We start from the raw sequence: 25,613 nt of genomic DNA on the forward strand, positions 1-25,613 counted from the left end.
TCCAATCCACCCACCACAACGCAATTGACCTCTCAACACTCAATCCAATCCACACAACCCCACCCCAATCCAATCCACTCTGCCCAATACACACTACTCCTACCCAACCCACCCATCTAATCCACCACACTCAATCCAATCCACTTTGCTCCAATCCAATCCACCCAACTGCAATCCAATTCACCCCACTCAAATCCACAACATTCCAACCCAATCCACCCCACTACACTCCAGTACACCTCGCCCCACTACATTCCACACCACTCCACTTCAGTCCACCCCAATCCAGTCCACTCCAATTCAATCCACCCCATCTAATCCACTCACTCCAATCCACTCACCTCAATCCACCCCTCTGCATTCAAGTCCACCTCATCTAATCAAACCCACTCAATCCAATGAACTCCACTCCAACGCAGTTCACCCCACCTCGGTGCAATCCTCCCCAGCCCAATCCACCTCAACACAATCCACCCCACTCCAGTTTGATCCACTCCACCCGCTCCAATCCTCCCACCCTACTTCTATCCACCCCATTACAATCCAATCCATCCAGCCACCCTCACTCCAATTTACCCCACTCCATCCACTCCACCTCATTCAATCCAACCCATCTCACTTCAATCCAATCTACCCCACTGCAATCCAATCCACCCACTCAATCCAATCCATTCATTCACCCACCCACCCACCCCAATCCACCCCACTCCAGTTCGGTCACCCCAACTTATCCAACCCACTCAATCCAATTCACCCACTGCAATCCAATCCACCCCACGTCAATGAAATCCATGCCAATCCTATCCACCCTAATCCAACTCTCTATACCCTGATTCAATCCACCTCAATCAAATCCAGTCAACCCCATCAATTTCACCCACTCCAAGCCACCTGACTCTAATCCACCCCACTCCAATCCAATCCACTCCGCCCAACTCTTCTCCAATCCACCCACTCCACTCAATCCACCTCACTCTACCCCAATCCAATCCACCCCAGTTGAATCCACTCTACCCAATCCAATTCACTCCAACCCAGTTCACTCCATACCTCTCCAATCCAATCCATCTGGCCCACCCTACTCCAATCCACCCCACTCTAATCCAATCTAGCCTAATCCAATGCAATCCACCCCACTCCAGTCCAACCCACCACACTCCAATCCACTCCAACCAATTCAATCCACTTCAATCCAATCCACCCCAATCCAGTCCAATCCAAACCACTAAAGTGTATCCCCCTCCAATCCACTCCAATACAATCTAATCCACCCTACATCACTCCACCCCACTCCAATTCAACCCACTCCAAACCACCCCACTCCTGTCCAATCCACCCTATTACAATCCACCCTACCCAAATCCAATCCCCCCACCCAGTCCAATCACTCCCCAATCCAGTCCACACTTTCCAGTCCAATCCACCCAACCTCATCCAATCCACCACACTCAATCCAATCCACCTCACTGCAATCCAATCCATCCAACTGCAATCCACAACATTCCAATCCAATCCAACCCACCCCACTACACTCCAATCCACCTCACCCCACTCCATTCCACCCCACTCAACTTCAGTCCACCCGAATACAGTCCCCCCACTCCAATTCAATTCACACCATCCTATCCACTCACTTCAATCCAAACCTCTGCAATCCAGTCCACTCCATCCAATCCAACCCACTCAATCCAATTCACTCCATTCCAGTGCAATCCACCCCACCTCAGTGCAATCCTCCCCACTCCAATCCACCCAACTCTTCTCCAATCCATCCACTCAACTCAATCCACCTCACTCTATCCCAATCCAATCCACCTCAGTTGAATCCACACTACCCAATGCAATTCACTCCAACCCATTTCAATCCATACCTCTCCATTCCAATCCACCTGGCCCACCCTACTCCAATCCACCCTACTCTAACCCAATCTACCCTAAACCGGTCCAATCCACCCCACTCCAGTCCAATCCATCCCACTCCAATCCACTCCAACCAATCCAGTCCACTTCCATCCAATCCACCCCCAATCCAGTCCAATCCAAACCACTACAGTGTACCCCACTCAAAACAAATCCACTCAAATCCAATCTAATTCACCCTACTTTACACCACTCTACCCCACTCCAATTCACCCCACTCTAAACCACACCACTCCAATTCTATACACCCTATTACAATCCACCCGACCCCAATCCAATCTACCCACCCCAATCCAATCACTCCCCAATCCAGTCCACATTTTTCAATCCAGTCCGCCCAACCCATCCAATCCACCATACTCAATCCAATCTACCTCACTCTAATCCAATCCACCCATCTGCAATCCAATCCACCCCACTCCAATCCACAACATTCCAACCCAATCCAACCCACTTCACTACACTCCAATCCACCTCACCTCACTCCATTCCACCCCACTCAATTTAAGTCCACCCCACCCCAACCCAGTCCACTACACTCCAATCCAATCCACCCCATCCAATCCACTCATTTCAATCCACCCCTGTGCAATCCAGTCCACTCCATCTAATCCAACCCAATCAATCCAATTCACTCCACTCCAGTGCAATCCACCCCACCTTGGTACAATCCTCCCTACTCCAATCCACCCCAATACAACCCACCCTGTTCAATCCACTCCAGCCACTCCAATCCACCCCATCCCAGTTCAATCTACCTCACTCCGATCCAATCCATTCAATTGACCTAATTCCAATCCACTCCACTTGAATCCAATGTACTCCACTCCAACCCAACCTAAACCACTCCAATCCATTCCATTCCACTCCAATCCAATCCACTCCACTCGAATGCACCCCGCTCTAATCCAATCCACCCAATCTAATCCAATTCAATGCACCTCAATCCATTCCAACCACCCCAGGCCAATCCAAGCCACCACAGTCGACCAAACTCCAATCCAATCAAATCCACCCCACCCTTCACCACTCCACCCCACTCCAATCCATTCCACCCTGATCCAGTCCAATTCACCCTACCCCAATCCAGCTAACCCCAGCACCAGTTCTATCTCTCCAATCCATTCCACCCACTTCAATCCAATCCAACCACCCCAATCCAAGCTAATCCACCTCATTCCAATCCGCCCTACCTCAAGCCAATCCACCTCACCCCATTTCAATCCACCCCACCCCACTCTAATCCACCCCATCCTTGCCACCCATTCCATTCCACTTCACTCCACTTAATACACCCCACTTGATCCCAATCCAATCCACCCCACACTGCTCAAATTCAATCCACCCCACTACCTCAATCCATTCCAACCCACTCCACCCTATTCCACCACACTCCACCCTAGTCTACACTACTCCACTCTACGGCACTGCACTCTATGACAATCTCTTCCACAGAATTTCTGAACAGTACTCCTCTTTACTTACTTCTATGACACTCTACTCCCCTTACTCCACTCTACAACACTATACTCCAAACAATCCACTCTACAACACTCTACTCCACTTTACGACACACCATGACACTAACTTTTAGCCATGGTGAACAGAAGTCACACTGGTGTACAACATGGCAAAAACACACTTCCAGAGCCAGTAGCTCTTTTATAGGTAAAGCCTATTGACTTTGGCAATGTTTGTTTGAATATACATGGCTTATCTGTCTTTAACCCAGGAGTCAAGTTGGCAAGGACTGGCAGTGAATTTACCTCACACCAAACTTTCAGGTTTTCTGTACTTTCTCATTTCATTCATTCACCAATAACATGTTGGTGAAGTAGCCACAGAAATAATGCCCCTTGGCCAAATGCCTTACAAAGATTAATTCAATAAATTATCTTTAACATGCAACTATTTTTAGGGTTCAGCCTGCTATAACATTTGCTAGTGCATGAATCTTGCTTGCGAGACACTATTGTTAACAGAAAAGGGCTTGAAGCCTGCCCACTGCTTACCATTTGTTGAGTTGTGTGGCACTTTTCTTTACAGCCTTGGGTCACTGGAGGCCAAGCATCATTTCTATCCCTTTCTGTGAAACAGGGCCCAAGCACTGATTGATTAAACTTACTCAAAGCCGGTCCGCTGCTCCCAACGTGACTGAGGTATTATTTTGTTTTTTGTTAACTTTTAGTGCCATGCAAACAGGAGGAGTGTGACTGGCAAAAGCATGCCCAGCAGGACAAACACATTTGCAAAATCTCATTTTCTACAGTTAAAGTTCTTTTATTTTGCCAAGTCCTCTTTTCTCACTTCACACCCATGTTTTGTTTTGTTCTTGCTTGTGGACGCTGTTCTCAAAAGATGATAATTATCTTGTTATTTTGTAATTTCCAAAATTATGGTTTAACACATAATCAGGCAGTACACCACAATTCATTCCATAACAATCCACCCCATCTACCCCACACCAATCCACCCCAATCCCATTTGTCCTGCCCCAATCCAGCCCAATCAAATCTACCCCATACCAATCCAATCCACTTTACCCCAATCCAATCAAATCCACCCCACTCCAATCCTCCCCACTCCCATTCAGTCAACCACAATCCACCCCACTCCAGTCCAAACCATCCCACACAATCCAAAATTCACCCAACACCAATCTAAGCCACCCCACACCAATCCAATCCACCCCACTCCACTCAAATCCACCACAATCTAACCCACTCCAATTCACCCCTCTAATCCAATCCATCTCACATCAATCCAAACTTCACCCCTCTCCAATCCATCCCACTCCAATTCAATCCACCCCACTCCAATCCAGACCACTCCAGTCCAAACCACCCCACTTCAATCCAGTCCAATTCAATCCACTGCAATCTACCCCACTACAATCCAGTCCACCCCACTCCACCCAATCAACTCCTCCCTACTGCACAAATCTACCCCACTCCAGTCAAAGCCACCTCAATTCAAATCACCCAACCCATATCATATCCACCCAACCACTCCTATCCATCCCACCCATTTGCACCCTAATCCCCCCACTCCAATCCAGTCCACCTCACCCAATCTACCCTACACCAATCCAAATCACCTCACTCCAATACAATCCACCCCACTCCAATCTACCCCACTCCAATATAATCGACCCCGTTCCAATGCAATCCAATTCACCCCAATCAACTCTACCCCACTCCACCCCACTCCAGAAATCTGCCCCACTCAGTCCAATCCACCTCACTCCAATTCACCCCACCCTAGTCCAATCCACCACACCCCAATCCAACCAACCCCAACCCAATCCAATCCATACCACTCTAATCGAATCCACCCCATTCCAATCCAATCCACCTCACCCAATCCAGCCTACCCCAATCCAATCCAACCCACCCCAATCCAATCCAATCCATCCCAATCCAATCCACCCAACCCCAATCCACCCACTCAATACAAATAAATTCACCCCACTCCAGTACGATCCGCGCTAGTCCACTTGACCCCAGTCCAATCAACCCCACTTTAACCGACCCCATTCCAATCCAATTCATCCCATCCAACCCACCCCACTCCAATCCAGTCCACCTACGCCAATCTAATACAGCCCACCCACTCCACCCAGTCCAATTTACTCCAATCCACACCGATCCAATCAATCCACCCCACCCCACTCCATTCCAATCCACCCCACCTCATTCCAATACTCGTTAATCCAATCAAACTCTGCTCCAATCCAATCTACCCCACACCACCCATTCCACACCTCTCCAATCCAATGCACCAACTCAAGTCCAATCCAACCTACTCCTGTCCAATCCACCCCATTCCAGTCCAATTCCCACTTTATTCCAACCCACTCCAATCCAATCCACCCCACTCCAACTCACCCCATTCCAGTCCAATCCACCCCACCACAGGTCAATCCACCCCACTGCAATCCAACCCACCCCATCCAATCAACCCACTCTAGTTCACCCCACTGCAACCCAACCAACACCACTCTAAACCATCCCACACCAACCCACCAACTCTACTCCAATCCACCCCATTCTACTCTAATACAGCCCATTCCAATCAATCCACCCAGATCTACCCCACTCCAATCTACCCCACTCTACTCCAATCAATCCACCCCTCTACCTCCATCCACTCAAACCCACTCCACCTCACTCTATGCCACTCCACTGTACGATACTGCACTATACGACACTGTCTGACATTGAACCACTGAACTCTATTACCCTCTACTCCACAACACTCTACTCCCCCTACTCCATTCTATGGCACTCTACGACACTCCACACCATTAACTTTTAGCTACGTTGAAAGAGCCACCACACTGGGGTACAATATGGCTTAACAAATTGCCAAAGCAAACGGCGCTTACCTAGGCGGGACCTTTTGGCTTTGCCATTGGGTGTTTTAGTTATGTTGACCAGATCACTGTGAAGCACTATGTTAAAGCTCCCAGCTCTGCTACTGGTACAATACTTGCATTGTAAAGATACACATTCAGGATTGGACTTGCCTATAGGGCAATCTGGCAGTATCACGCAAGGTTCGACTGGCAGGTCAGTGTGTGCGCCATTTTTCTGGCTGCTCATGGGCCTGTTTTATGGTCCGCTGGACTTAGTTTTACTGTTGATTTTCCTGATATTAGCACAAACATTCCCTACAACAAGCACAAATGCATGCAGTCTCACATATCTTGCAGTACACCTACAGAGCAGGTCATTACAAGTTCAAAACTGTCACAGGTTTCATAATGTGGGCCATTTGTTTAGCTTTCTGATTTGCTAATGGGGGTCACTTTTATTTTGGTGCCAGGCCCTATTTTCTGTCTCAGTCCAATCCTGTACACATTTATGGAAGCCAATCCAACATGGTATTCTACTTTTATAAAAATCAAGCTCCATGCCTGGCACACTTCAGTATTGTTAGATGCACAGACATAAATACCAGTGGCCCCATGTCATTTGGGACTCCACCAAACAACTTTTTATTCAACTACACTTTGCAGCTTGTGATTTTCATTCTACCCTTATAAAATGCTATCTGCTAATAGCTATAAAGCAAGCTCTACCTCAAGGTATGACACATAACTTGCTTCATACAGGTTTCTACACCTGCCCCTTTAGTTCTGCCCATAGAGCGAACAGTTTTAGTGAACTGATGACTGTCCTGCCAATTTTGTAAAGAAGACTTGCCCTGCTGTTATATACATTGTGCCATTTATATGTGAAGGAGTTTTCCAAAGCTGTTGCCCCTGCAGCATCTAAATTGTGAGGTTGGCTTGTACTGCTCTTTGCTCCCAGTGCTGTACGTGGTTTGAGAAGGATGCTCCCACTGCTGCTGCACATGCTTTTCATACTATGTTAACTGCATTAACCCTGTGCCTATTTTGTGAGGGAGGTGTTCCTACACTTTTAATATCCATTATGTCAATTTATATAATGGTATCAGGGCCAAGGATCAAGTGAGGTTACTTCCTGTAATGTCACTGGTGTCAAAAGCTGTGTGATGTCACTGCTGCTACCCCCAGCATTTTGGTAAATCGATGTCCATGTTTAGTTCAAATAGTGACTTGCCCTTCCGTTTATTTCGCTGTTTCTTCACCACTGTGTATTGATTTTAGGGTCAGTGTTTAGTGTGATTTCATGTTATTTGTACTTGCAAACGCATTTCCTTGTGGTGAGACCCCTTCCTCCACACTCCAGTAAAAATAGTTGCCAATTTCAATTCTTTCCCTTCTTGTGAAGAAACGTACACTAAGATTTGGTGCTTTAAACGTAAAAAATGTTGAGTCACAGAAAGCTCAAGCCAGGCTCGAGTCAAACGCCTGGCTTAACTCGGGGTGTTTGTGGAACCATGAGCCCAAAACAAGAGGACCTCTCATGGGAAGGAATACGACCGAGTGGATACAGCTGCCGACCATGTAAAACGAGGGGCCTGGCTCGAATCACGTCCTCCGTTCAGCTTCTTGTAAATCTTAGCTAATCTCCCCTTGCCGAAAAATAATGCAACGATGGAGGGGAAGACAGCTAAACAAAAAAACAAGCCTTCTTGTTAGGGTGTTTGCTTGCCTGAAAGAAATGTAAATTTGGGCAACTGGATAAACTGCAAAATTTAAAGGGTGCTTAGAAACCAATATTGGGTTTAATTGATGGAATCACTTGAAGCTTCCTGATAACAGATTTTTTTCTTTTTCGGTGGTATTGTAATGGAGTTACCTACTAAGCAGTGATATGTGTGCTTTTAAAGGATAGTTATAAAATAAATGTACCAAGTACAGTCTGGGTATTACTAAAATCTATATTTTTGAAGCACTTTTTTAATCTTAAACCTGTTTGTCCATTTTGTGGCAGCCTATCTTATACTGTTATCTCCAACTGATAAACTTACCTTGCACTTTTTTACATTCGATCTCTGTGTAATTTCATATATAGTTACTAAAGGTGAAAGACTGAAAAAGTTACAGAATATTTGTTTTTTAGTCACAGCTTTAATCCCGCCTTCACGCTCACTAACCCCCCTCCCCATGCGAGCAGCATCACAGTTCCAATACTTTTTTTTTATTGCACTTCGACCTCTGGTTGAAAATATGTATGAACTGTAACCTACACGCCTTCAGTTATGCATCCATTATTGTCACACATTCAGAGGATGGAATCAGAGTCAATATCAGCAATCCATACTGCAAACATCCTTCAGGTAGGAAGGTTGCACACATCGGTCTGAAAATGTTTATTTCCTGGTCACCCTAGTCGGAGCAGCCTATAGCTTATTGGAAAGCCTCCACTTCATCATTTTATCGCTAGATGGCAGTGCAATACGTTTCATCCAGTCAAAATAAATTGGAGCACGTTACTGATAGAAGCTCTAGATATGGGGCGAGATATATCAAGGTTTTTTGCATTCGCAAACCGTGCGAATGCCCGTTTGCAAATACAAAAAGCCAGTTCAGAATGTATGAAAGACATTCTGAACGCAATTTTAAGGAATCGCTAAAATAGTGATTCCTTCAAATTGCGACCCTGTTTAGAGAGTCGCAAATTGCGACTCTCTAAAGAAGAAATCGCAAATAAGGATTCCTTATTTGCGATTTCTTAGCACATGTATGAAGCCATTCCTAAATGCGATTTGGGCATTTAGGAATCGCTATTTACCACCAGGTTGAACCTGGTGGTAACCATGTGCAAAATTAAAAAATGCATTTTAAATGCATTTTTAAAATGTACATGTAAAGCACACATGCCCTTTTGGCATGTGTGCACCTTACATGTCCCAAAAAATAATTTCGGGGTGCAGCAGAGGGGGCCTTACGCCCCCAGCACCCCGGGGTTTTGCATTTACAAAATTGTGATTTCTGGTTAAGAAATCGCAATTTTGGAAATGCAAAAAATTCGCAGATATGGGCCAACAGGCACATAGGTGCGAATGGGGCCGGTATCGCAATTTGCGATTCAGTAATAGCATTTGCGATTTTTCAGAAATCGCTATTACCGATTCGCAAATGTGATACATGGCATTTTGAGAGTCGGAAATTACGATTTCTTAAAAATCACTATTTCCGAATCGCAAAAGGCCTTCATGATACATCTGGCCCTTAGTTCCATAAGAACAAATGGAGAGTGAAGTGGAAGTGAAATGCATAGTTTGCTTCTGCTTGTTGACATTAGGATCAGGAAAAAAGGTCCTGAATTAAAAGATAGGTCTCTTCCTACAAAAATGCTGGGCGTCTATGATGGTTTTCCACTTTTCCAAATCTGTCCTCGAGATTTAATTATATTTTAATGCATAAGCTTCATGGAGTCGAGTAACGGGCTTATTTCGTATTTTCAGACACGTTTGCAATAAAAACTTCCAGAGAAGCTGATTCCAGAGCGTATCACCTCAAGCTCGCCTGCAGCCTGCTTCATCTCTGTAACTGCTGACGTTTCCTCGCAACCCCAGCCAAGGGTTCTGCCACAGCCAGTGACATGCTGCAACCCTACTTCATCACTTGATTTGGCCTCCACCACAGCCACAGATTGCTCAGCCACATCCGCTGGCAGATGCTTGAGGTGGTACCTCTACCTGAATGCCAAAACACAACCCAGCACAGGTATTTGCCTATGAGATAACCTTTGGAAGAATTACGATTTAAGTGTGGTTTAGTTGGCAGTAGCATTCAGATTCCCTCTGTCCTTTGCTGAGAGAAGACCTCACTGAGATATATCTCTTAAACTTTAACTCCTGTGTGGCTTGATGCCGCCACACCTCTCTTGATAGAAACTTCTACAGTGCTGGCCACTTTTCTTTCTGAAACCCTATAGATATTAGAGTAGTTAGGATTTTAGAGTAAATGTTTAGGCAGAAAAATTTTGATTTTAATTTAACACATCAAAGGTTTTCCTTATTTTCAACATTCTCGCTGTTGAATTGGTGGTGTTCAAATTTCATATCGTGCGACGTTTGGATTCTCCTCTGGTGATTCTGTACATATATACTATGAGTTTGAGATGCATATATGTAAGTTTGATTTTCAGCCTAAATAAAAATCTTTGAAATGTATTGGGTTCCTGAGATTTATTGTGCATGGCTAGCTGCTACACTGTAATTTACAGAGAAAATTTAAACATATGACTCCTCATCCCTTGGAACAGAGAAAGAAAAGATTCATAGGACTTAGGATTTAGAAACATAGCTAGGTGCTGGATCAACAGCTGCTTGTGCTCTGTTACATTACATTTCAATATAGGAGGCATTCTATGGGTGGAACATGGGTGTTCCCATGGATGTTAGAGCATTCCCTGACTTGTATATCTGGGAATGCTTGAAAATGCTACGCATCCCAAGTGAGGCGTGACAACTAAGAACACATTACATACACCACTATTTGGGTTTGTAAGATATCAAATTCCACTTTGCTCTTATTTTAGCTGTTGGATAATAACCTTACAGAGCACATTAGCTTAGAAGTGAGATCTTATGTGTTTCATGGACAGGGCACAGATTACTTCATCTGCCACCACTCCTGGGAAAAAGATACATTTATTGATACCACTAAGAATAACTCTTGTCTTTGACCAATGCTAGGGCTAGGAGAATCAACTACTCAGGTCACCACAATAAAATCAGAATTGTCAATGAGAGGATTTGATGAATTCTGATAAGTTTTTTACAGAAAAATAAGAATTTGTAGTTAAAGAGCATCAACCCTTACATTGATTTGAACAACTGATAATTGCTGTAAGCACATTCCATTTCATTGTGTTAGGTCATTTGCGCTGTTACAAACTATGACAAAGTATGTAACACAGACAAGCTAAAAAGGAACTGACTACAACGTAATAGAAATTAGCAGTGGTTCAGATTAATTCTAGCATTCTCCTCAAATGGTAAATGATGATGACTATTGTAATGCTGTGAAATAAGTGATCATCGATTCTGTCAAGGGGGCTAAAAAAGAAACCTTGGATCCTCCGACGGAATGCTGCATGCAAGTTTTATTCAGTTGTGAAATTTCCACATCACAGTAAATGTAATTTGCACTAGGGAGTTTTGCAACCTGTTTTACCAGGTAGGAGTAGGTTAGGTACATGAAATGACTTACCCCTGGGATCCTGCGTCTTGTGCACGGAGACCTGAGGAACGCCTGGTCCTGACAGTGAGACAAAACAGGATACAGCGTTAGTGGAGGGGAGGTCAGCAGTGTGGGGGAACACGTTGGAAGTTTAGATGCAATGATAATAGCGTATCGGGAGGGCAACTGAAATTATGCGATTCTGCAGCTGTGGATTCTTTTTTCACCTTATGGATTTGACATATAGTCCGTCATCTGCTGCATAATCTGCAAACAATTTTATTTTTAGTTGAAATAGACCAAAGGTTACTAACAACGTAGCGCCAGATTTAAGAGAAAATGACAGTGAGTGGCGATGCGCCAAATTTAGCAGCATTGCGCACCGTCATTTTCACAACGCAAGGATGCACCATGTTTAATAGATAATTAATAATGGCGCACCCCTGTGTTTCCCCATGCACTGGAGATTAATTTGCTGCCATGCACCAACCCAGCCACTCTTACGCCATGGTGCAAGGATCGCTGCGTTGAAGGGGAGATTGTTGAAGGGGAGATTGTTTTTGTGCAGGAAGGAACACCTTCCTGCACAAAAACAATCTTAAATACGATTTGCTCTTTCTATGTGTGCTGCAGAATGCAGCACACATAGAAAGAGCAAAATAGTTGGAGAAATTAAAGCATTTCTCCTCGTTGCGCCATGCTAATGCCACCCCTGGGGTGGCTATAGGTTTTGGCGCTGTTTCAGGTTTACGAAAACTCATAAATCTGGGGCAGTGTCAAAATGCAAAGGGTGTTGCTGTGGCATGCCCAGAGCAACACCCATTGCGCGCCCCTTTCACACAAAGTGCTGCGTGTGAAGGGGGTCTTATTTACAAGATGGCGTTAAGCCACAAAAAGTGGCTTAATGCCACCTTGTAAATACGGTGCAGGGCATAGCACCACTGGAGTGTCACTAAAAGTGACACTCCGGTGGGGCTAGGGGCTCTTAAATATGCCCAGTAGTGATGTGTTTGTGCGCAGTGGAAGACTGGTCTTCTTTCAATTGCTTATTTCTGTATTTGATTGCTAAACTGGTACTAATGAGGTGAAATCTTTGCAAGACAATTTTACCTTGTGTGAAAATTGGAAAATAATGAATTAATAATGCAAAAAAGTGCCACATTATGTTGCATAAATTGCCTTTTCTTGCTGTATAATGAAATGAACCCTGCAGGATAATTTGGTGCTCCTCTGCCACATAATTCCAGTGGCCCTGAGTACAGGTAACAGGACAGTGAAAACTGGTTGGTGTGGAACAGTTTAAGCATGGTGCTGTCAGTACCATGAAGATGTCAAGTCCTTTGGAGGTGTGGGACACAGCAGTGGTATTAAAACATTTAAAACAATTAATTTGGCTGCTCAACTACCAAATTTCGTTTGTTCATTAATTAGTACACTTACATAGCACACTTTACAATTTGTATCAACTCTTCTAACACTTTATCCATTCCATAACTTTTTTTGAAGTTTTATACAGCAGAAACTTGGCCCAAAAGCATCAGAGCTCTTTACAGTGGCAAAGTGTGGCTCAATGGTTAGAGCAGCAGACCCTGATGCAGAAATCTGGCCTGGGACCAGGATTCAATTCCCGCCTCGGCAGGGCTTGGGCTCAATTTCCTCAGACCTGATCATTCTTGCATCGGTGCCTAATCTAATTCATGGGTGTAACTCTGGGCAATAGCTTGCTTAATCTCCACAATGGCCCCAACAGCACTGGGATGCCTGGCTTCACCTTGGAAGTTGCCCAGGAGTGGGCACCTCACAGGGAAAAGCCAGGAGGGGTTCCACAGCAGTATGTGTACAGCGTCTTGAGACCCTAATGGGTGAGTAGTGCGCTATACAAGTACGAAATTTACAGTTTTACATGACCATCAGGTCAAAATATACAAGGTCTCAACTTGAGTTCACCAGTTTCAAAGTAGGCCACAACTCTTCCCTATTTGCTGGCCATTTTCCAATAAGATTCACCTCAAAACCTTGAATTATGTCACAGTGGTATTTCCATCTGTGACTGGGTGTACTATACGATAGGGGTAAGTAGCGTCATAGAGGTGTAAACTTGCAGAGATCTTTCTGGGAAAGAACAGTATTGTTTACTTAAACTTTAGCTAAGCCCTGGGTAGCTGTGGCTGTGAGCAGTAAGGCTCAGTAAAGGATCTTAGCATGAAGCATTTAACAACACCATATAGCAAAATAAGAAACTCACACACCAATAAAAAGACACAACAACAATTTATAACAATAAAGTGTATTTTTATGGATTTTTAGAGTCCTTGGTCATCACAATCGGCCAGAGGGTTCCCGAATTACAGATTTTAGGACATTTAAATACTTTTAAATGCAGTCGCAAACAAGCATTGACAAACAAAGTTTGAAAACATTTGAAAAGTTAGGAAAAGTTGGTTGGAGTATTCTGGCCTGGCTTGGGCGACCAAATTCAACAGGGACGAGGTCTAGGGGGCCAGAAAGAATAATAACCTTTGTAAGTAACCTGGCCACCAGAGTGATTTTAAAGCAAGTTCCCAACTTTAACCCGAGACTGCCATAGGAAAAAACAGAGTTGTCCTCTGAGGGATACAGACATAGATGCCCACAAGAATGCTCCGGTAGTGGTACGGTTGACAGGGGTATCTCTGTGGTGGTTCTTGGGTCACAGGTGATGTGAAGCAAACCTGGTCACTTAGATTGACATCCCTCAAGGTCCTCTTTGTTGCAGTAGTTGCACAGCTGCAGCTGTTCTACTGGCGACGATATACCACAGTTGGAAGCAAAACCTTTGGTGGGGGCTTGTACTCTTGTAATCCAATGGATCTGGTCACTGAATGGTCTCCTGGGTCTGGCAGACTCGGGTGAAGACTTTGGCTATCTCTAATTCCTTTTGTTGGCACACCCAGCGACTGGTAGCAGGGAAACTTTGGCCGGGGCTACCACTTTGTCAAGTTGGCTCTTTTCCCTAGTGTCCCCGTAGCAAGTTCCAGGGGACTGGTGACCTGATCCTTGGCGTCACTGGAGTTAGTGTAGCTGGGAAATCAAGTTTTCACAAGGTCATAAGCCACAGGCACGGTCCCAGCTTACTAGCTGAAAAAGTGCAGCAAGTGCAGTACTCTTCGGAGTACAGCATCTCTTTGTGAAATTGAAAGCCAGCAAGGCAAGTCTTCTTCGGTCCTCTTTTCTTCTCCAATCATGACCTAAGGGTAAGGGTGCCAGGGGACCACGTAGTCACTAGCCAATGGACTACTGGGTCCCCTCCTTTCTAGTGACGCAGCTCCTGTGATGTGTGGCACCTAGCTATCCCAAAGTACCCCATTCTTGCCCCTCCCGAAATGGCACAACCCTTCCTTGGTTGTGAGGAGCAGGGTAGCCCACCCTCAGGCTGTGACTACCAGTGGGCTACACGCACATGGGAAAAGCGGTTTTGACCATGGTTTCCCCCTCTAGGCCCTGTCCCCTGGATATCTGCAGGAACAAAAGGCATCCTGCTTAGGAATGTTGTTACCAGCGGCCCTTCAAAGCAGGTTCACCTTTGCCAACACCCTTTGCAACCTTCCTGGGGAGAAGTTCACACCTCGTTCCACAGCTAATGCTGTTGTTCCCAGGGCTGGGAGTCATGCAGACGTCTCCCCATGTGGTCAGAAACCTGTCTGTGTGAGAATGGCCTTTGTGGGGCCACTGTACTAGCTGGAGTTCAGGATAGCAACTTTCTAACAGTTGCTTAAAATTAATAGTGACATTAAACCCGATTTGACCATCAGATTGAGTTTAGTCTTCCCATTAATTTGATACCTTATTTGACCTGCTTAGGTGGCCCCATTCAGGAGTTAGGCACGTTTAAGTGTAAACTGTTTAAACGTGTGTTAGCCAATGGGGATCCTATCCTTCCCCAGCAAAATGACCATTTGGAAGTGTTGCTGGAAAGACATATAAAAACATGTCTAACTTAAGAATATATTGGCCCCTGCCATGGGACATGGTCGGCCTGCTATAGGAGAGTCTGACCTATATACTTAAGGGAAGTGGTCCCTTTACCATTAGGGGTAATGGCAACTTCGAGTTAGTAGTGTGGAACACTGCCCTTTCGGAATGCAGTGGCAGACTTAGGTGTCTTTCACATTTTGTACAAGCAGGGTGGGAAAAAAGGTGTTGCAATCCTATGTGGACACTCTGCCTTACATGCCCTACATACCTGGGTACCATATACTAGGGACTTATAAGTAAGGCAATGCTTGCCAATTGGGAATAGCCAATTAAACATACTTTGATATAGGGTTAAACAGTGGCACTGAAGTCTGGTTAGCAGGCCTTAGTGTACTCTCAAAGTCGAAAAACCAGCAGCATTAGTCTGAGAAAGTGAGGTTGAACCTGCTAAAAGATGCATTTCCTTACACCATCACTGAAGCACATTTGCAGACTGGTAGCATGAATCTCCATGGGGTGCTTTGGTTGGCAAAATGTGTGTCTGTGATGTGGAACCAGTGGATAATGCTTCCATGTTATGCATGATGACAATAACTGATCTTTTAGGCCTTAGCGCCTATTAAAAAATAATAAGAGACTGTACTCAGAAGCATTATATACTAGTGTATGTAGGGACAAAAAACGTATGAATGCATGCTGGCTTATGTGTGGACTACTTTGGTGTCACGCATGTGTGTCAAAGACTGCTCAAACTGTGTTGCATGTGAGTTGCTGCATACATGCACAAGTGTGATGAAAAGTGCTAGAAAAACACAGTTGCACATCTGTACCCCTATACTACCTTTGTATCATACTGTTTGTACCCTCTTGGATTTGGAGCACATGAAATCCAAAGCGGTGTTGGGTGCTACTTTGGGTGCCAGCTTTGGGAGTCAGTTGGGGAAGAGAAACGGTAAGGGTAGAGATCATGAAATAAGTCTTTCTATAGGTTGACATGAAAAAGCACCTAGGAGTGGCAATGGACAATCATTAGCAAGGGTATAATCAGCTACAGTAAATGTTGTGATCTGACCACCATGGCTTACAGAATAGCGGCCATAGTGTCCAATGGCTACATTCTGGAGCAGGTTTGATTATTATGCAAGCAGTTCACCTTGGAGTGGCCTAGGCTACCCATACTAACAGGAACAATACCACCAACCACAGTGTGTGCCCTGAGTGATCCGCCCAGGAGCAGCGGAATGGGAACTCTTGGGCAGTTGTAGGATGGGTTGGAAGAGTACACACAGAGTCCACACAGGAGCAGCCACTACCTAACCTTGTTACTATGTCCCTGAGGATTCCACTGGTGAGCCAGAGGAAATAGCCCCTAATGAAGCCATTATACAACTAGCAATAGCTTGTTTTGTGAGGATTATATTGAATTCAAGCAGAGAACCATTATCACTTAGGGGGAGACTGCATGCGTGGAGGCACTTTGCTCATGAAGACATCAGGAGACTTTTGTTCTGGAGTAAGGAGACAACAAATTAAGTAGTCCATTTTGGGGGTTTTAATCCATGGCACCTTTCTCTAAATAAAGACATTTTAAATTATATAACTTGCCAGATATTGGGCTTTTCGATTGTGCTTCCTATGCAAAACTGTGTTTGAGTTCCAATCTCTGAACCACCTCCTGGAGTAAAGCTGTGACTGCTTGCTACAGCAAATTTTGAGAGACAAGTTTACAAAATGAAAAACTGTTATCGAAATAAAATGAAATAGTTTTAAGTAAGATTGGGCGATAAATTCCGCTCTGCCAGAGTTGAAGGAATTTTGACCACTCCACATTATGCTTGCAATGCTGAGTTCCAGTCAAATTCCACAAAGCGCTTTGTGGCGGAGTTTTTTCTTGCAAGAGGTTCACCAATGGTAAGTTGGCGAGCAAGAATTAGGGACCCCTAGTGAGAATTTCCAGCACTAGGGGAGCACCCAGTGAGATTTTCTCTGAGCAGCAGCAGCCTCTGGCATGCTGCATGGTGCCATTTGCGCTCACTTTTCAGTGCAGAGTGAGCTTCTGGCACTAAATATGCTGGGACTAAACACCATATTCTAAATGTAGGCCTGACATACAACAGTGCAACATATCCCTTGGAAGGATAGCCTTGTGGCCTTGCCACCCAAATGACTGCCACCCTATTTGTGGTGTAGTTGTGGTCTACTAGATACTTGAAACTGTGAAACTATGAGACATGGTTTATCATCACAACCTCTCAAAAATCCCATTTCATACTTTTTCCACTCCTCTCATTTTTTACAAGATTGGGAGCATTTAGGTTCAATTGAAAGGCTTCTAGTATGTGTGTGACGGAACACATTACATTGAATATTACCTGAGGTGGGGCAGAGTGCCTGCTCTCATGGTGAATTGACAAATTTGCAATATGTTGGTAAATGTATATCCTTTGGAGGAAGAAACAGTGTTTTGCAGTCTTGAGTCTCCTACCTTAACACATTGTTTGATCCTGGGTAAATCATACTCTCCATGTGCCTCTGTTCACTAATCTGAGCATATGTGAGCACACTGAACCAGTGGCGTAGCATGGGGGGTGCAGGGGGGGCCGGCCGCACCGGGCACAACATCTTGGAAGAGACTAAATCCACGGGTTAGGGGGCGCAAATTACTTGCCTTGCCCCGGGTTAGGGGCCGCAAATTACTTGCCTTGCCCCGGGTGCTGACAACCCACGCTACGCCACTGAACCAACCTTAATGAAAGAAGTACAGAGTATATTACTCTAGATTGGTTTTCATTCACAAAGTCATTGATGTTTAAGGGTCGGTGGCTGTTTTTGCATCACAATAGCTGAATGTGCTCCTGAGAATGCATTGCCCGGGACTCCTTCTGTGCTGCTGTTCCTTCCTTCCAGGCACAAACAGACCCCTGCTATACAGCTCATTCTGGGCTGAAAATGTGAGGATTGGCCACCCTGCCAGCTCGCTCAAAGTATCCTACTTGTCAGCTTAAATCCTTCTCCCTTGCTTGTTCTGTGGGTATAAAAAATTGGGGCATTTGGTGGCCTGCAACAGATCGTTGTGGGCGGTGGGACAGACCACTCAAAAGCAGGACAAACCCACAGGCCATACAGCGATTGTCCACCCTAACTCTTATATCCGTATTCTTTTTTGAAAGGAGGACTTGTGGTAATTGAAACACAAACTTATATTCTTCACCTTGCAAACCGAGGAGTATAGCATTAAGGAACTAAGAGGGACTGACTTTCCTCTTCGTTCACGAATAGTGTTATCAACAGGGTGGTGGCAGGAATATTTCTAAAGTCATGTTTACATACTATCCCTTAATAATTACCTATTGAAGCAGTGAAATAATCTTAAAGTATTAAGGTGAATCGCTTCTGCATCTTAAAGATGTACACTTTTTTGAATTTTGAAGAGACTTTATCATATTTTTACATGAAGTTTGTTGAACGTTACATGCCATCTATTTTCAAGGCTGGGCTCGTGTACAGGCTCTTAGAGTAAAACCAAATCCCTGAGTCAGCTCTGGCTCGGCAATCCCTGTTAATGTATTGGCTCTCCCACCTCTTTTGCCGTCATCACCAGGCAGTTGGAAGTCTTGTGCTGAGGGGATAGAGAGGACCTCGTTCCACGTTGCCTCCCACTCTCAGAAAAGGTGGTTCTACTATCCTACTACATGCTTGTCGGCTTCAGTTAAGGACTGTGGAGTGCATTCAGGCAGTGATAAGCCGGGCCATGGGAAATATGTGATTGTGCAGCCGCTGCGTTTTCCACCTTTTTAAGGATTGCTGCATCTGCCACATAATCCATCATCTGCTGCATAATCTGCAGGTTTTAACAAAAAAAGTTTCAAACTCAGTGTAAAAAATTCTAAAACGCAGCCGCACATTAGCTGCACTGTGGAATGCCCTTTGAAAAGGTTGACCGGTCACTTCTCTGTTGCTTTTTGCTGTACTTGGGTGTTGCACCAGTACTAATCAGGTGCAGCCAATGCCCAGACAGGGTTAACACGTTTAAAAGTAAGAAAATAATGAAGTACTACTATCACAAAATGTGGCACATTATGCAGCATAATTTGCCTTTTCTTTTAGCACAACTTAGTCGACTCTGTTACTTAATTTGGCCCTCCTCTGCAGCATCATTCCAGTGGCCTTGGTAATAAGCATCCTACCCGTTGTTCAAGCCTTTTCAGCAGGATAGAACCATTCAGACAGGCAGTCAAGAAGTATATGGGAGTCTCGCTGACTTTCTTCGAAGGTAGTGAGGAACTCGTCCCTGAAATCCCCCCTCCTGGTTTCGAGTTCCTCTACTGAGCCCAAAGCTTGCTCACTAGTTTTCTAGGAAGTGTCTGTGCTACACATGGTCTCAAAGTCATTGTGTCACAACTCTTTCTAAAATGATTTGCAATTGGCCAGACGGCTTGGGTATCCCCATCAACTTCTGGAGGAGGGGGGCGATGTTAGCATGTTTCAAATGGTCACAGTCAATTACATGTCATACGGGGTGCATTTAGCAATTTTGTGATGTTTACTCAAATGAAATGTTCCGAAGACAGAAAATAAAAACAGCTGGTTTTGCATCTGTGCATGTGCAACATCTTAAATATTCTCCCTGTGTGGTCATGGCTGTGGCTCCCATGCTGGCCAGCACTGCTGTTAACATTCAGTGCTCATAGACCTGCAAATGTCCACATTCTCCCTGAATCCAATGTTCGGGAACTGTTCCCTCTCACAAAACATCATTGCTGGGAGGAGATGGAGATTCATCTTCCCACACAAGGTGGGTAGATTACTCTGGACAGGAAATGTGCACTTTATTCTCCAGTGTCAGTGAGGCAGCCTATCTCACTGTGGTGTGGCACCATAAAAACAACCATATGAATTTGGGCAGAAACATGTATAATGGACACAACCATGTAAGGGTTGACAATGTAAGAGAGGCAACCACATAAAGGTTGAGAGTATAATGAGACAATCATGTAAGCATTGACATTGTAATGGAGACTACCATGTAAGGGTTGAAAGTATAAAAGAAACATCCATGGAAGGGTTGACAATGTAATGGAGACTCATAAGGGCTGAAAACGAGAATACTCCATGGCACCAATCTCACTTTTATCCATTCTACCTACTTGAACCCTTCCATTGAAAAAAGCTTCCGCGTTGAGCTTAGTGCCATTTCCTCCTTCCTCACCTTCAAAAATTGTCTCAGAATACCTAATTAATCAAGAGTATCACCATCTTTATTGAGTTGTAACATTTACCGTGCTTGGGTGCCAAAATGTCATGTACACATGAGAGAGAAACACGACTTCCCTGCTAACTCTTAGTCTAAGCTAGCTGCTGACTTGGCACCCAGCATCCAACACCTCTCGTGTTTTTCACCAGTGTCACATGCAATCCCCGCATTCGACTCACCTGCCCAACCTCCTGGTGAAATTTGCCCTTCAAGGCAGGCTGCCTCTAACACTTCAATTTACCAACTTTGCACTGTGCCTTAAACTAGCTCAGGTTATTTCTTAATCCTCTGGCTTTAGGGGTACAGGATTTATTATTCGTTCACCAACCCACAAATACCTGCTGGTACAGTTGAGTTCTTGTGCACTTACCTTGGCTCACTTTTTTGGGTCCATTTCAACCTATGAGAATCCTAAACAATGTCAGTGACAAGGAGCTGAAGGAGAACCAACCTCGCTGGGATTTTATCCACTAACTCCATCTCCAAAAACGAAACCACTGGATAAAATATACTAGGGTAGGGAAGGTCACTGAGTTGTTGCTAACTAAGCAGACTATCGCCCTGATTCTAATGTTGGCGTGCGGCGGGAGCCGCCCGCCAAGCCGGAACCGCCAGAAGACCGTACCGCGGTCGAAAGACCGCGGCGGTCATTCTGGGTTTCCCACTGGGCTGGCGGGCGACTGCCAAAAGGCCGCCCGCCAGCCCAGTGGGAAACAGCCTTCCCACGAGGACGCCGGCTCCGAATGGAGCCGGCGGAGTGGGAAGGTGCGACGGGTGCAGTGGCACCCGTCGCGTATTTCAGTGTCTGCATAGCAGACACTGAAATACATAGTGGGGCCCTCTTACGGGGGCCCCTGCAGTGCCCATGCCATTGGCATGGGCACTGCAGGGGCCCCCAGGGGCCCCGCGGCACCCCCTACCGCCATCCTGTTCCTGGCGGGAGACCCGCCTGGAACAGGATGGCGGTAGGGGGTGTCAGAATCCCCATGGCGGCGGAGCGCGCTCCGCCGCCATGGAGGATTCTCAAGGGCAGCGGAAAGTCGGCGGGAGACCGCCGACTTTCCGTTTCTGGCCGCGGCTGAACCGCTGCGGTCAGAATGCCCAGCGGTGCACCGCCAGCCTGTTGGCGGTGCTACCGCGGTCATTCGCCCTGGCGGTTTTTACCGCCAGGGTTAGAATGACCCCCTATGACTGCATTGACTTGAAACAGCTTACAGGCATCCCAGACTTTGCTGTCATAGATAAGCAAGAAGGTAATCAACCAACTCAGTAAGGAATTAGAAAGGAAAAATTCTAACTCCAAATATACAGTTAACTTCTCAAGCCTGTTTACTTCTGAGAAGTCAATAAGACAACCTCATTGACCTATTCTGTATGCTCAATACGATTTATCCCAGTATGAAATTCTGAAGATCAAAAAAAAGTTCACAAATCGTTCGATTTTTTCATCAACCCATCGTAAATTTTCCGTTTAGAATCATTTTATGCTACTTATCGTTCCTATTTCAGCTTTAATTGCTGCACAAGGGTGCAGTTGTAAACCTCTTTGCCCAATAGTATTGATAGGAAACCGAGAAGACTAGCACCATTTCTCTTACAAATGTTTTTTTTAAATCTTCTGCTCCTTACATTTTGCTTTTTCTGTCACATAGTGCCTCTCTAGTTATGATTAGGTCAGAGCTTCTATTAAAAAGGCATGCTTTGTTTTCTTATTAACTTTGGCACTGTTCACCAAATCTGTACAATACTTTCCCGAAAAAGTATATCCACTTTAGGCTCTTCATGGCACATTTTAAGCAGATCAGTCAACTGACCTCCTAATAATAAGGGGAGCCCTAAAAGTGACATTTCACATTTTCACTAACATAGAATTTTTTGTTACTTATTATGGAAAAAAGTCAAAACATAATTGCACCAAATGTGGCATGAAATTGGAACTTCACTGAAGGATGTACCTTTGCTTAGTCCAGTGTGTATGTGTGTAGTAGTAAATTTGTGTTTAAAGAGTGGCTGCCACCACCTGAAGAGTATGATGTGAAAGCCATTACAGGACACGGGACAAACAGGATCTGCTTATCAACTTTGAATGGGCCAGTTATTTTTGCCATAGGTGCCTCTATAAGCCCCAAATGATGTATTAAAGGCCCATCAGCAGACTCACAAGCATAAAACCACATTCTTACTCTCACTCGCATTCACGAACTGCCATTCTCACTCACTATCATTCGTTCACATTCACTTGCACTCATTCAGTTTCACTCATTCTCTTGCTCCCACTCACGCGTCCATACTCAATGGGATTTGCGCTCACTCATTCTTACTCTAACTCACTCAAACGTTCTCACTCACTCTCACCAGTATTCACTGTTATTCTCACTTCCTCATTCCCACACACTATCATGTATTCTTACTCATTCTAGCCTCATTCATTCATTCTGACTCAGATTCACTCTTAATCTTTAGCTTGCTTTCTCACTTAATCACACACTTACTTTCACTCATTCTCACATATTCTCACTCACTCGAACTCGCTCACAGTTACGCTCACTATTGCTCACTCTCACTATTCTTACTCATACTAATCATCAGTCACATTCTCTTACATTCCCTCAGATGTATTCTTACACATTCATTGTCTCTCACCCTCTTGTAGTCAGTCATACTCTCACACATTCATTCTCACTCACCCTGATTCACCCATCTCACTTACTGACACAGTCTCACTCATTTTCACTGACTACCCACCACTGACTCTCACTCACTTTCACTCATACACATGTGCCTATACATACAAGCTCATATGTGTGACGATAGCTCTCTTACACAAGCACACTCACCCACAAGCATGCACACAACATACATTGAAAGGCATGTGTTATACACATTTTACATGCCATTGAAGGACTCCTTGCAGCACCTGGTGCTCAATAACACTAATAACGATAATAGGCCATTATTCACTAGTAGTACAGTAACCAATGGGCAGCAAACAAAGACATTGGAGCGCCAACAACCGAGTTTATTCTGTGTTCTTGGTACTGATGTTGCCACCTCTGAGGCTAGGCAGTGCCAGGGCTGCAAGGGGCAAGACTGTGGTCGAAGCTACGACCCCGGAATGACTCCCTGCTTGGTCCCAAGCCTGGTTAATGCACTCAATGTAGGAAGTGTGTCTGTGTCCCTTGACAGCTCGCTAGGAGCCCCTCCCATGTTTCTTTCAGTCAGCCCTGTGTGCTTCGGTCTTGAGCCACTGACGTTCGAGGCTTCAGCTGGCGTGTTTTTCTTAGCTTGGCTGCCTCTGCTGATGGCTTTATTCCCAGGCTTTGATTTCCTCATTCTGAGGTGGGGGTGAAATCTTGTCAAGTGTGTTCGATATCCTGAGGTGAAGGTTTCCTGACAGCAGGCTAACTAGGTATTTTATCCAACTGTTCCTCGTTTGTTTTTTTGCTGTGTGGCAGGGTCCTCCATCTGATCCACTGCGGATGTGTGGGCTGTCCCACCACGTTTGAGCGATGGAAGATGATCAATGAGAGTCCGAACATTTTTTTAATATTTACAATTGCCTGAAAGCACCTGTAGCAGCGACCTGTATTCCAGACATTTATCTCGAGAAGGAAGCTATGAAAGAGTTTACATTATTTGTGGGGACAGAACTGGGATAGAATGCAGAGCAACATGGCAAATAAAACATATGGGCAAGATGGCCGACAGCTTGTGAGGTTGCTTCATTCTTGAGTTTCTTAGTGTCCCGTAGGTGCCTTCATGTTAAAAACACCCGAGAGCTGCTTCAAACCTCATTCTAAAACAACAAAAGGTTCCAATAGGGAATTTGCATTGGGGGCAGCCAAAAGTAGCTCTTCACAGGTTCGATTTATGCAGTTCATGGTGTCCAACCCTGCAGACACACAGGGGTCCATTATGACTTCAGCGGACGGTTTACATTGCTCGCCGAAGTCTCGACTGTCAAGTTGCTGCCAATGCGGTGCCTTCCGGCAGGCCCCATTAAGAGTTGCTCGCTGGCCCAGCCTGAAACGGCCTACAACATTGACGCCGGGTCATAATAGGGCCGGCGGCAATGCTGTAGTGCGTAGGGCGCACCAGCACCCATTCCAATATCCAATGTCTGCAAAGCAGACAGTGGACATCGTGAAGGGCTGGCCAAGGGGGGCCTTGCACTGCCCATGCCAAGTGCATAGGCAGTGCAGGGGCCCCCCTGGGGCACCCTGCATCCCATCTAAGCCAGCCTTTGAATGGCGGTTCTACCACCATGTAAATGATGGCAGAGAGGGGGGTCGTAATCCCCAGGGTGGTGCTGCTTGCAGTACTGCCCTGGTGGATTAAGACCACCAGCACCGCCAGCACCACCAGTCCCTCCTGTGGAGGAAAACTGGCGGCGCTGGCAGTCCGACTGCGGCACAACCAAAGCCAGACCACTGCTTTACGGTGGCAAGACTGCTACCACAACCCTGGTGGTCTGAAGACCGCCAGGGTCATAATCAGGACCACATCCTCATTTTGAGTAGAGCTGTGCTGGAGAATGTGCCAAAAACATCAGATTTCCCACTGGGGCATTTTGGTATAAAACTGCCCTATTTAGCCTACTGTAAGCGGCAGAGATGCCATCAGCTGAAATATGTTCTGCTCTGCTTAGATAGGGCACCAACACAGCCAGATCTTGTGGTGGAACAGTCACCCTATCCAGAGTAAATTGTTAACTACTGTGCTTAACAGAGTTAACCCCAGGAGCGAGAATCATGAAATCGAGGCAAGCAGGTAGGACAAGTATAGTTTGTCCAACTTCTTATGAAAATTCCCTGACTTGTTTGGGAGCGTACTCTGTGAATAAGCCAAACATCCGTCTCCACAGGAAGCGACATCAGTGCACTTCTGATCATCTATATCTACAGGAAGTGACATCCCTGC

At 45.3% G+C, this 25,613-nt stretch overlaps 1 protein-coding gene across 1 annotated transcript in view; it reads right to left on the reverse strand.

The window, feature by feature from the left end:
• LOC138292187 (inactive dipeptidyl peptidase 10-like) overlaps positions 1-25,613 on the reverse strand; it is a 392,581-nt gene that overhangs the window by 181,691 nt on the left and 185,277 nt on the right. Inside the window, exon 16 of the mRNA XM_069230625.1 lies at positions 11,516-11,563. Within this exon, the coding sequence (XP_069086726.1) occupies positions 11,516-11,563 (48 nt within the window). The remainder of the gene's footprint in view (positions 1-11,515; positions 11,564-25,613) is intronic.

The sequence above is a fragment of the Pleurodeles waltl genome, chromosome 4_2 (assembly GCF_031143425.1).
Source record: "Pleurodeles waltl isolate 20211129_DDA chromosome 4_2, aPleWal1.hap1.20221129, whole genome shotgun sequence".
Lineage (NCBI taxonomy): Eukaryota > Metazoa > Chordata > Amphibia > Caudata > Salamandridae > Pleurodeles > Pleurodeles waltl.